General features: G+C 45.2%; 1 protein-coding gene across 1 annotated transcript in view; it reads left to right on the top strand.

Annotated features, from left to right (window-relative positions):
• TPH2 (tryptophan hydroxylase 2) overlaps positions 1 to 13150 on the top strand; it is a 100707-nt gene that overhangs the window by 3256 nt on the left and 84301 nt on the right. Inside the window, exons 2-5 of the mRNA XM_069584016.1 lie at positions 777 to 929; positions 3548 to 3731; positions 3828 to 3928; positions 9192 to 9259. Of these exons, the coding sequence (XP_069440117.1) occupies positions 777 to 929; positions 3548 to 3731; positions 3828 to 3928; positions 9192 to 9259 (506 nt within the window). The remainder of the gene's footprint in view (positions 1 to 776; positions 930 to 3547; positions 3732 to 3827; positions 3929 to 9191; positions 9260 to 13150) is intronic.

A 13150-nucleotide genomic window follows, 5' to 3' on the forward strand; every position in this document is an offset into this window, starting at 1 on the left:
TTGATTTCTTTTTACCCTCCTCTTCCTTCCTGCCTTCCTTCCTCTCTCTCCCCCTCCCTCCCGTCTTTCATCTTTCTTTCTTTTCTTCAGTTTCTTCATGTAGCTGAATTTTTATGGCCACTTTTCAGATATCATCTGCTGACACAAGGCAGTCTTCACTGAATACACTCCTATGTGCTGAACTTTTGCAGATAGACTCACACTGACCATGTGGATCTAATTGCAGAATGTAAGCTGATCAGTTTCGGTTCTTGTTCTGACATATTTCAGAACAAAATTAATATTTTGTTTTTAAGATTAATTGAAAAAATTAATGTGAAAAATATATTTAGTAATATAGCTTAATTTTATGTTTAGTAATTAATATAGCTTTGATATAATTCAACTAGGCTAACAGATCAAACTTCATGCTATAAAATCTATTAGAAAGAAAGGAGTTATTCACAGAAGAGACTTTATGATGGTCAGATTTTTGTTGCTATTAAAATGAAGCAAATATGATTTCCCTTTAATTTCAACCATTGGATGATATATTTGAATACTGCAAAATAGTACCCATGAGTAAATTAGACCAGTACTTACGATCGACAGTCATAAGTGACAGCTTATGACAGCTTATGACAGTCATAAGTGACAGTAAGTTGGCAGCTTCTCCTTGAGTTTGTATGCTTGCTAAGGATTCCAGCATATGAATGGAACATCTGAAAAAGAATCTGGTTACAGAGAACTCTGGAATCCTAACTAATACTTTGGTGTGTGTTTCTACCTTCTTGAAGCTAAATAAAACTAACTCTGGCAAAAATGATGATAAAAAAGGCAACAAGGGAAGCAGCAAAAATGACACAGCTACTGAGAGCGGCAAGACGGCGGTTGTATTCTCCTTGAAAAATGAAGTTGGTGGATTGGTCAAAGCGCTGAAGCTCTTCCAGGTGAATGTAGAAATATCATTATCTACCTTTAACAGCGTCTGTGTGCTGTTTACAAACCTGTCATCTGTTATGAAGTATCACTGAATCCGTTTCTAGATAATGTGTTGAAAGGTTCAAAGAGACCAAACTTCATGAAGCTCTATAAGAGGGGTTGGTCTGTCAAACAATAAAATAAACATTCGTGGAAATCATGGTCTATTAACTCAGAGTCAGCCGATGAGTAATTCTGCATACTGTTGTCAGGTGAGGAAGTCGGTACTTTAAAAGTGTGAGCCTCACACCTGGAAAGGCAAACACAAAAGAAGCCGAAGAAGGTATCTTTAAATATTAAGAGCTTGCAGCCTGATTCAGTGTGTTCACATTTGAATCATGCATATGTCCCAGAGCACACTGATGGCATGAAATGCGATATGTTAGTATGCTGCTACTGCTGCTGAGTCGCTTCAGTCGTGTCCGACTCTGTGCGACCCCATAGACGGCAGCTCACCAGGCTCGCCCATCCCTGGGATTCTCCAGGCAAGAACGCTGGAGTGGGTTGCCATTTCCTTCTCCAATGCATGAAAGTGAAAAGTGAAAGTGAAGCCGCTCAGTCATGTCTGACTGTTAGCGACCCCATGGACTGCAGCCCACCAGGCTCCCCCATCCATGGGATTCTCCAGGCAAGAGTACTGGCGTGGGGTGCCATTGCCTTCCCCATATGTTAGTATGGGCACTTGTGATTCCCCTAAGCCTCATTGTTTCAAGAACTTAACGTGTCTTTTGTAAAGATGCGTCATTCTCCTTATATAGGACCTAGGACTGTGTGTGTGCTAAGTCACCTCAGTTGTGTCCAACTCTTTGCAACCCTATGGACTGTAGCCCACCAGGCTCCTCTGACCATGGGATTCTCCAGGCAAGAATACTGGAGTCGGTTCCCATGCCCTCCTCCAGGGGATCCTCCCAACCCAGGGATTGAACCCACTTCTCTTACATCTGCATTGGCAGGTGGGTTCTTTACCACTAGCGCCACCTGGGAAGCCTGGGAGCTTGGGCTAGCTTTCTCTTATAGAAATATAGTCATCCAAATGGGTGGGCTGAAACCTCAAGAAAGAGCATAGTTGAGGGGACGGTTATAAAAACTCAGAAAAACCCTTGACTTCTTGCCAGGGTACACTTGATGGTTCCCTCTCCTTCAGGACATGCCTTTTACCAGTGGGTTTTGTCTGGGGGCGCTGGCCATGGTTAGAGCTGTAACAGGGGGGCCTAGCACCGTTTGGTGCCATGGAGAGACTGAATTGCAGGCAGAGGTTTCAGACCTGTGTTCTCTTGGCTCAGCTAATCCCTAGCTGCTTCCTAGATTCAATAGCTTCATTTGTAAAATAGCAGTAATAATTCCTACCTAACAAGGTTGTTCTGCTGAAATAACAGGAGTGTAAGTGCTTTGTAAAGTGTGCAGACATTAGGCATTATTGTGATGCCTCTTTGATGACCATAGAGGGGGAATTAGCAGCCTGATTTGGCAAATATTTCCTTGTTCCCTTCTGACCTTGAAGAAAGGATCAGGTACCATGAAGAGTGGTAATGGAAGTTTGGGGAAATATTTTATACATAATGATAGCATCCAGTGCTGTCTCCATACAGTGCCCAAAGGCAGGCCAATTCAATTCCAAGCTGGGTGCAGTGGAAAAACCCCTGGAGACAGGGTCCTTAGCTCTGAGTTTTTACTTGGCCATCAGCTGGTGCTGGGGTCTTAGTTACATCACTTAACGCATCTAGACCCCAGTTTTCTTGTCTAAAAATATCCACTCTGCTTCAACCACAGTCTACGCAGTGACCCAGTTGTGTGAAGATGCTTGAACTTTGACCCTAATGTTAATCTTATCTTTATTACCTCCCCATTTAGAAAATATGGCATTATTGCAAAACTTATTAAAAACATAAGTAGAGCAGTTAGCAGCCTGGTCACAGGATGAGTTTCTTTATACAGAGGAGGATGCTATGATTTCGTCCTGGTCTGGCGCTGGAAACTGCCTGTCCTGCTGCTGTGCTGAGAGGCCTGAGGCCTCCCGGACTGTACTAGGAGCTATGCTGATAATCAGAGGATAGTGGACTGACGGGGAGGGATCTGCTTGTCTGGGGGTTGTTAGGATGGAGAGAACTTAGTCTCCAGTTAACTGAGGACAAAGGAAGACTACATCACTGGGGAAATTTAAACCTGAGACTTCAGTATGAAATTGCAGCCCTGCTTTGAACATCTTATTGTAAGGAGATTTTACTCATGAAATCCATCACGATTGTTGCAGCAACACATTTTTGGATGAAGTTAGTTAGCCTGGAGGTTGCTGAAAGAGAACATTATTATACAATTTATGGGGCCCTGTATATACCATAATGTCCCTCCTTGTTGAAAAAGAGACAGGAAAACCTACACACAGCTACTGTTCTTATTCATAGAACAGTATTTCCAATGGTTGGAAAACATTTCCATGTTTTCATCAACCAAAGAGGGAGATAATTGTCTTCTCCCCTTTTGTGGGCACTTGGCACCTTTCTGCTTACATGTTAAACAAGGACAATCCGTGGCATCTCTTTTGTTGTGCCCTGAAGGTGATTTAGACATGTTGTTTATACTTTCACAGGAAAAACATGTCAACATGATTCATATTGAGTCCCGGAAATCCCGGCGGCGAAGTTCGGAAGTTGAAATCTTTGTGGACTGTGAGTGTGGGAAAACGGAATTCAACGAGCTCATTCAGTCACTGAAATTTCAAACCACGATCGTGACGCTGAATCCGCCAGAGAACATTTGGACGGAGGAAGAAGGCAAGGCCAGCTTTGGTCTGTTGGGTGATTTTGCAAGCTGACACGTGTGCCAAAGGGGGAGCTAATATTTTTGAACCTGCACTGTGTTTCCAACAGAGTTGGAGGACGTGCCCTGGTTTCCCCGGAAGATCTCGGAGTTAGACAGGTGTTCTCACCGAGTTCTCATGTATGGTTCGGAGCTGGATGCCGACCACCCAGTAAGTGCCCAGTCAGATCCACCCCACATGTGCTCTTCCAGCATACGGCAGTGTGCCCTATTCTGTGCCATGATGCTTTATCATAGAGCAACTTATTATTCATTCCCTGTAACTGAGAGCAGGCTCTTAAATGCTAAAGCTTCTCTGTATGTGCACGCTGGCCGGAAGCAGGTTAGAAGGATGGTAGCTCCACCTTGCTTTTATTTTTAAAAGGGTTGGATAAAAGAGGAGGAGAGTATCAACCTTGGCGAACATTTCTGTAGAATTAGGCAGCCTGAAATAGACTTGCAGATGGTGGCCCTGGGAAGACAGGAGGAACTGAAATTGATCACTTCTTTGGGAAACTAGGGAGGACTTGGTGTTATGGGACTCAGTGCGAGAGTAAAATTCTCCTTGTTATTTTCCTCGACTGGAAGTAGTTAGGAGCAGAGCAATGTGGTGGACTTCAGTCTCAATGGAAAGGCAGGGGGTGATAGAATCAGACTCTAATGGAAGATGTGTCTCTCCTTCCTGAGTCTATTTACCGCCATCTCAGCTCTACAGCTGTAAAAATGACCACCTTTAAAGAAATATGATACGTAGTAAGCATTTCCCATTATTCCCTCTCTTCCCCTTTACATCAGTTTTTATTTAACGCAAGAGGCCTGAAGCTTCTTTATGGTCAGAATGAAGTACAGTTAGTAGTCTGGGAGAAGCAGGCAATGTGCTCCTTCATTACAAACAATTTCCCCCCGGTGCCCTGTGTCTAAAAGTGCTGGGTTAAAGGGTGAAGCCCGAGCAGATTGGTCATGCTTGTAGGAGCCTTTTGTGGACTGAGGGTAATGGTTTTCAGATATCCATTTTATTTAAATGGGGGAAGTCTGCAAATCTGACGGACTGCACAGTGGTTCTCTAAGTGTGGTCCTGGGACCAGCTGCCTCGGTATCACCCAGAAGCTTGTCTCACTAAGCCCACACTCAAGTGTGAGAACCCCTGCTTTAAAGGAAACCAGGACAACTCCAGCAAGAGCGAGCTATTCAGTCAAACCAGTCTTTTGGCATAAAATACAAATTCAAACCAATTCATAGCATGCCATTTCGTGGTCAAACAAACCTAATTCAATTCCATGATTCAAAAAACTGAGTTTGCTCAAAGAGACATTCTGTTACATTTGCCAATATAGCTTAAAAATTCAGAATAATTCACAGTAGTTCACATGAAAGGCTCCTGAACTTTAGAGAAATACTCGAAAGTGTCTTTAATAATCATCCATTTGTTTATCTTCCCCTTCCACTTCCACTTCAGAGGAGTCAGAATTAGCGCAGAAGCCTGATTTAAGATCTTAGCAGTAACAGGACGGCTCAGACACCAGCTGTTAACTTGCAGGATGACCTTGGGCAAGTCCCTCTACTTTTGCAACTCAAATTCTTTACATAAAAAGTGGACATAAAATGCTTATTAAACTCAAAGGGGCGTTTGAAAGGCCTAGTTAATAAAACAACTGGAAAGCATTTTGGCAAGAGTAAATGCTTAATTCCGGGAAAGGAAATGCTGTATTAAATCATGCAGATCAATGCCTGGACAGTAAAGGGTGTTTTTGCTAACCTCTTATTTCCAAATGCTCCCCTTAGTCTAGTTTGGAAATGACTCCAGCTAGAGAAAGGGGGTCAGAACAACCACAGGAACCACTGACCTTGCTGTGAAAAAACTTATTCTAATACCCAGCATGAATTTTTATATGCTTAATTTTGTTCCATCATTCCTAATTGCACCCATCTTAAGATACTTTCTCTTACTGTCTATGCAGCCACTTGAAATAATTGCAAGTACTTGGCAATCTCCTACCTGACTCATCAGTTTTTACCACATATATTTCTTTTACATAAGCACACCAAATTTTCATTGTGCAAAATTTAATATTGGTAAGTTGGTGTTTTAAAAATTATTATTTGATGAAGATAGATAAAAGTTTCTAAGGAATTTTTGTGCCTGGGAATAATTTCAGTCCCAAGGCAGGGATTATTATGTTCGGATCACGTTCTTGTGCTGAGATGGCTCACAAGGGGCTTGGAATGTAAGTCATGCTGCTGAGGTTCTCAAGAAAGGGTTAAATATGTAGGTGAGTCCATCTCAAACATTTAAGGACATACACACCTCATAGATCTTTTCAAAATGCAGGTGGAGGTCTTGAGATCCTGCCTTTCTAGGGAGCTCCCAGTTGAGGCGCACTCTGGAGGCCTGGGAACCACACTTTGCGCAGCAAGGACCTAGCCTGTGAGGGTCTCTCACAGTGGGATCCAAGGCCCCCTGCATAAGGCTTCCATCAACCATGCAGTGCCTCGGGGCTCATCTGAAGCCTACTGAATCAGAGCTTCCAGGGATGGGCCCTGGAGTCTGCCTTTAAGTGGATTTCCCAGAGAGTCCAGTGAGCTCTACAGTTTGAGAACTGGTGTCCTAACTCAGCGAGTCTCAAGCTTTCTGTTTAGATAATCTCTGGGAAATTAGAAAAATATACTAATGCCAGCATCGCATCTCAGTGTGCTTACATCAAAACCTCTGGGAATGTGTCCAGGTTTGGAGTATTATTTAAGCCTTGGCAAGTGATTCCAGAATTCTGCCAGGGTTGACCGATTTGGGATAGCTCTGCTTGCCAGTGTACATTCAGCTGAGCACGTTTGGGTGCTGGTTGGGTCTTCAGTTCCCTTTGATTTAAACTGAGAGAGGAAGGGTCATGTCTAGCAGGCACTCTCTAAGTGCTTGTGTTGCCAGATTTAGCAAATACAAGTATAGGATGCCCAGTTACATTTTCATTTTGTCACGCGAGTGTGTGCTCCTCGGTTCCTTGTCTCGTCACAGCAAAGATTTGGAGTGATGGACATTAAAGCCCCCTCGGCGTGTCACAGCTCTCAGGTCTTGGATAGACCGTGTTATAGCTCTCAGGTCTCGAATGGACCATGTTATAGCTCTTAGACAAATCAGTGGTACAGCTCAGTGTTACAGCTCCATTTTATTTAGAAGATAGCAGGAAAACCCATCTTCGAGGCATGAGGGCACATCGATCCAAAGACACGAGAAGAAGAGGCCCCAGCACGCCGGAGAGAGAGAGAGAGAGAGCTGGCTCTGGCTCCTCTGTTTATCTGTTTCTCTCTCCCTGGGCCTGTCCTGTGTAAATTGGGCCAGCCAGGAGTGTTGTTTGTTTTACCTGAGGTCCTCACTCTGGTCCTTGGACCTTCTTTTGTTCTATTTTCGCGGGCTTTTCCCTTCCTTGTCTTTTAGCCACCGCCATTCTGGACTCCTTTTCCCTATTCTACCTACCTAGCAATTTCATATAAACAATAACATTTTTTAGTATAAGTAATGTCCCAAATATTGCCTGAGTGTCTTATATTTTATCTGGTAACCTTATCCCTGGCATCAATTTGGAAAGGATGGCCAAGGGATTCTGTATCTCTGTAATCGCTAGTGTAGCTAGCATCTCTGTTCTATCTTGCCAGTCCATGCACGTTTCAATGCTGAAATTTCTGGTTCGCCCATAACGCTTGTGTAATTACCACCACGCTAGGCTGATGAGCCATGATGAGTAGTAAATCACTCTTTTCTGTGCCTGGAAAAGGTGCAGGTGTTTGCCAAGGAGATAGTCAAGATTCTTTGGGAAGCCCAGCAGATTGCGATGCTGTTACCATGGTGTCTGGTTTGGCAGGAATCAGGGGACAGATGCTCAGATTTTCACATAACTCTTTTCCTTTCGTCGCGGCCTGCTTTCTCTTTGAGTATTAAGGGTGCTTGGAATTCTTCAGTTTCACCATCCCAGGTTGCTGCGGGTGACTTGTGAGTGCTGAAATCCGCGCTTTCTAGCACTTTCTACCTCTGTGGCATAAGACCTTTCTCTTAGGTCACAGACCCATTTGTAAAGGTGGTCACAAATTTTGTAACTGTAATCACAAATTTTGTATATAGACATTTGAAGGCTCCTTCAGCCTGCTTTTGAACTCCAGTTTAAAGACCTCCAATTCACAGCGAAAAAGAGAGTGCTAGCCTTGAGGGTGGGCGCACTTCCCTTCTGCAGGGCCTTCGGGTGACCTCAGGGCACTCACTGTCTCCCTCTGTTACTGACCTTTGGTCGTTGCTGAGACAAAGGCTCTTGGCAGTGGACCTTCTTTGTTTCCGTTCGGCATTCAGTCCTGTGAAGATTTCTGACCTCAAGGCCAGTTCTCCTTCAGCCGGAAGAGAGAGCAAAACGAGCTAAGGTTCCCCTTGAACGTGTCTGAGTGGATGCCGATTGGGCAGAGGGGGCTCAGGCCTTTGCGGGCCTGTCCCGGTTCTCCTCCCGGAGCTGTGGTCCCGGCAGCCTGTCCTCTTGCCCGACCTTCTTTCCCAGGGGGGCCCTCGCGTCTTGGGCTTCCTTCAGGGTTCCAGGGGGTGCAGAGGTAAGAAGTTAAATGGAAACCATACCATCTGGGCTTCCAGCTGTTTGAAGAAACACCCCTGGGAGGAACCGATTGTCTGAAAGTACCTGAAAGAAAGGGAAATTGAAAGTCTGTTGACAAGAGGAGAGACTCTTGAGTAAACCAGGGAGTCCTCTTAGAAGGATTCCCCTTCATAGGAGAATGACAGACAGAATGGTTAATTTCCCGAGAGCGTGATGATGGGTAAAATCTTGAACGAGGCTGAAAACTGGTCAGAATTATAGGGACTCAGAAGGAAATGGAGCTAGCTTGCTATCCTGTGTCTGGATCCCTTGTAATCAATTTTGCATTATGTGGCTATCCTCATAACATACAGCAAAACCTCTTTAATTCATCCTAATTTGGGATTTTGATGATTATTCTGAGTGATAGAATTTTAATGCATGAACATTTACTGGTTATTTGCACAAAGCAATTAAATTTAGGTTAACTCACTGAATAGCCATGTTAAAGGGATCTGTTTTATTGAACAGATAAGATTAATTTGTAATTAAGATCAGTTACATGTAAATGATACTTAAAAACCAAAGGATATTGTTCACGATATCAGTTTGCTTAACTAAGCCATTCTGCCTACTTATGGCAAGGTTAACTTTAGTCTGAATCCCCATGCATCCCAAATTAGGATAGCCCAAATTTAATGAGGTTTTACTGTAAGTACAGTTTGCTTCGGCCTGTGTCATTAAGGTGGTCATCCAAGGGGAAAAATTACGTTTGAATTGGACATTCAACAAACATCACAGCAATTTTCTTTTAGGCCTTCTGCAACTAACTTTTTTGGCAGTCTGTTAAATAACCTCATCTCTTTTCTGTTTAAGGGATTTAAAGACAATGTCTATCGACAGAGAAGGAAGTATTTTGTGGATGTAGCCATGGGTTACAAATAGTAAGTACCTGTGTGGCTCTTTCCTGTGACTTGTTGCTGGCGGGTTAGGTAAAACACATGCTGGGCTAAACAGATTTGTCTTCTCGTCCGTTTTAACTTTTGCAAAAGGCGGACATCAACCATTTTATACACTCACCAACTCTGTAGGCTTTAAATGCCAACACGGATGTTTGACATGCGGGTATAATTGCAAAATAATGTGTGCTGTGGGCCAAATGCCGAGTGCTACATTTTCACCATGGTACTCAGAGCTCAGCTAAGGCAAGGAGCTGTTTCTGTACACTCTGCAGGGCCTGGGAAATGTGTTTTAATTTTACTCTTGACTTGACTTTTTAGTGACTCCCTTCCATGTTCAGCTCCCCCAGTGAAAGAGGACCCTACAAGAATGACGAAAAGGCTCATGTAAGCAGCCATCAGAGGAGAGACGTGGTTGTTTTGTAGGAAAGGAAACTTCCTATAAACTGGAGGGTTTAAAAAAAAATTAGTTATTATTTGGCTGCACGAGGTCCTAGTTGCGGCACTCAGGATCTTCCTTCTTCACAGCGGTGTGCAGACCGGGGATCTTTAGTTGTGGTATGTGGGATCTGCTTCCCTGACCAGGGGTCAAACCCAGGCTCTCTGCTGTGGGATCACACAGTCTTAGTCACTGGAGCACCAGGGAACTCCCTGGACTGGAAGAGTTTCTTCCCCAGTCGGGGATCAGGCTTGAGGTGAAACTGGAGAGCCTTGGGACGGGGCCAGGTGGCAGTGGCAGGTTTGTGACTGGCAACGGTGAGGGGCCGCGGCCGCAGGCCACGCCTGGAAAGATGGAGCGGACGTCAGGCCTCTCTTTCTTCTGCTCACACTAGTACAAATCACGCACGGGCCATCACCGCGCTGTCGCTGCTTTCCTCTGGTGCTCGATCAGCTGCATGAATCTTCTGAAGAGAACACGCTGTAAATCCATACCTGGGAGGAAAGTGTCTTTCTTCCTCTCATTGAGACTGGTGAGAGGCTTGACTGTTGTGTTGACGTTACGTGTGTTCTAGAGGGTACCCGTGTTTCCTTTTTTTTTATTTAAAGAATCTGACACACAGGTCCTTAGAGCGAAGTGAGCCGATCCCCCTCACCTCTGGCTGGCGGTCCTGTGCTCGTTTCTGACCTCCTCTGATGCTTTGGATGCTTTCCCTCCCTCCTCCCAAGCGCTGGCACCCCTCACTCTTTCTTATAAGCATGAGAAACGGGGACTCTTCGGCACACTTTTCCTTGTGTGTCTCCTCTCGTCCTGACTCCTCTGTTCCAAGCAGGTTCTTGACCCTCTTTAGACAACGGTGACTTTCTGTCGCCGCGCAGCGGCAGCGTGCTCACGGCTCACCCTGGCCCGGGCCTGGCCCCAGGGCCCTTGCACCCTCAGCACCGTCGCTGTAAGCTCCGTCTCCCAGTGTGCCCCATCAGGGTGCTCAGTGAGGACTCTGACGGGCCATGCGCACCTTTTCACATCAGGCCCCGGCAGATGGCCGTAACCTTAATATCGGCCCCCTTGCTTCACAGACCCTCCCTGTGAAATCTGATCATGCCTGCATAGACAGAGGGTAGGCAGGGCAGGCCTTTTGGCACAAGCTGCCCAGGACATGGTAAAAGCTCAGTTCTTGGCAGAGCCTTTTTCTTTAGATAAAGCAGATAGACAAAAATGTATTTAATACACAGATGCTCTATGGAATGTATTATATATATAAGAACAATATGTATGTATGTGTGTGTGTGTGTGTATATATATATATATATATATATATATATAAAGGATTTTGTCAGCATAGGGATCAAGTGTGTGTGTGCGTACTGAGTCATGTCTGACTCTTTGTGGCCCCATGGGTTGCAGCCCACCAGGCTCTTCTGTCTCTGGAGTGGGTTACCATTTCCTTCTCCATGGGATGTTCTCAACCCAGGGATTGAACCCACAGCTCCTGCTGCGTCTCCTGCATTGGCAGGTGGATTCTTTACCACTGAGCCACCCAGGAAGCCTGTAGTTATGATCAAGGGACTACCTCAAGTATTGTTTCTTCTTGTGGAGCCCAGAAATTGGACCAAGACAGGCCTATAATGTAGTGCCACTAGTAGAAGCTGGTATACATGAGTCCGCCCGTTTCGAGGAGCACTGATGATGGGCAGTTATATGGTTTTAAAGAAAGCATATTTGTCTGGAGAGGAGTGGAAAAGAGCATATAGGTATAATGATGAAGGGTGAGGCCCTCAAGTGTTAACAAGAGCTTGCAGTTGCCACTTCCCATTAGCTAAAGGGTGAAATTGAGGCCTGGTGTCTCCAGAAAATGAAAATAAAAACTGGAGGTTGGACATGGTGGAGGTTTTATACAAAGGAGGGCTGCGTGCAGGTGGAGCAGTCCAGGATCTGGTTCCCGTTTGGAGGGGACCGACTCCTAGCAACCGAATGTTTAGGAGGCTGAGATAGGCAGGGCACTGCCTCTTCATCATTGCCTAGACAGAAGCCACTCTTCCTGCGGTCCTGATGCCAGGGAGGTCAGATTACACTAGTCAGTGGATACAGCATCAAAGCAAAGGGTGTTTGGATGAGAGAGTTTGGAATCCAGGGGCCTTGTAACCCTCTCCCCCTGGACAGTGCTGACCACAAAGAATAAGAAAGTGGTTCAAAGCTGGAGTTTTGGAGTCAGACAAGGTGGAGTTGGAGTTCTAGCCTCCCTGCTCCCTAGTTGGTGAGTGCCTCAGGCCCTCCTTCTGGCAAGTGTGTCTGACAGGAGGCCCCGTCTTGGGGCTGTAAGGGCTACGAGAGAGTGTGCACGCTGTGTTGAGCACGAAGGTGGCACGCGGTTTGTGATCATCGGTGTCAGTTACTGCTTTTACATCCACCCCCTCCCTTTCCTCAGGCTGGCTTCTGCTTCCATTCTTTAGCTATCTTAATAGCACCATTTATGCACCATCTTAGGAAATACTATAGCTTGAACATCCTGAGAAGCAATGCTTGAAAGAAAATCTCTCCAGTCTCTCATTTAAAAGGCTGCTCCTAGACTGATAACTCTTCATGCTGAACAGCCTCCCTCTGTATGGAGAAATTTCATAGAAAACAGTCGTATTCCCATTTGGGTATGTGTGGGAAGCTGCCAAGATGCTGAGAAAGATCACCCGTTGCCTCAGGTGCTTCTTGTAAGTGGATAGCGTGAGGCGAGTGCCTGCTAGGAGTGGTGGGAAGCACAAGCCTCGGACTTGAGGGAGGTGGAGAGAAAAGGATCGTCCTTCATGCCCTTCCTGTCGTCACCATGTGGCTTCTCTGACTGTGACTCTGAGGATGGATGTGGGCTAGCTGTTAGGCAGGTGCCTACAGGCGTGCAAGCTCACGCGCTGGTGCTGGTGGGTTGGGGTACAAGTTCTTACAAGTGGGCCTGAGCCATGGTCTCCAGTGCGCCATGTGGTAAGGAAGGTTTCCTTTTGGTTTAACGGAAAAAAAAGATGCGATTTCTAATTGCAATATGTATTTTCTAGTTTGGCTTTCCAAGTGAGCAAAGGGGAAAGATGTCAATACAATAATTACTTAAGTTCGCTTGAGTGGCTTCTGACAGCATGCTGTGACTGCATTTTTCCAAACCAAAGCTTGGAACCACTGGCCTGAGGAGCCAGATTATTTGAAATTGGAGTGGTCCTGAAAAAGTTCAGCAAGTGAGGTTTCTGCAAATATAGTTTGGTAATAATAAAATTAGGGACTATTTGAACATGGGGAAAATAATTCCGTTCCCTGTCGATAGTTCGTTCAGGCTTTATAGACACTGAGAAGTTCAGAAATATAGATGGATATTTCTGCACAGATATTTTAGTGGTGTCCTAGCAATTGGCAGGATGGAGTCTGAGGTGTCAAAAGATGAAGAGAAGGAGCAGAAGTGAAAT

Source organism: Ovis canadensis, chromosome 3 (genome assembly GCF_042477335.2).
Source record: "Ovis canadensis isolate MfBH-ARS-UI-01 breed Bighorn chromosome 3, ARS-UI_OviCan_v2, whole genome shotgun sequence".
NCBI lineage: Eukaryota > Metazoa > Chordata > Mammalia > Artiodactyla > Bovidae > Ovis > Ovis canadensis.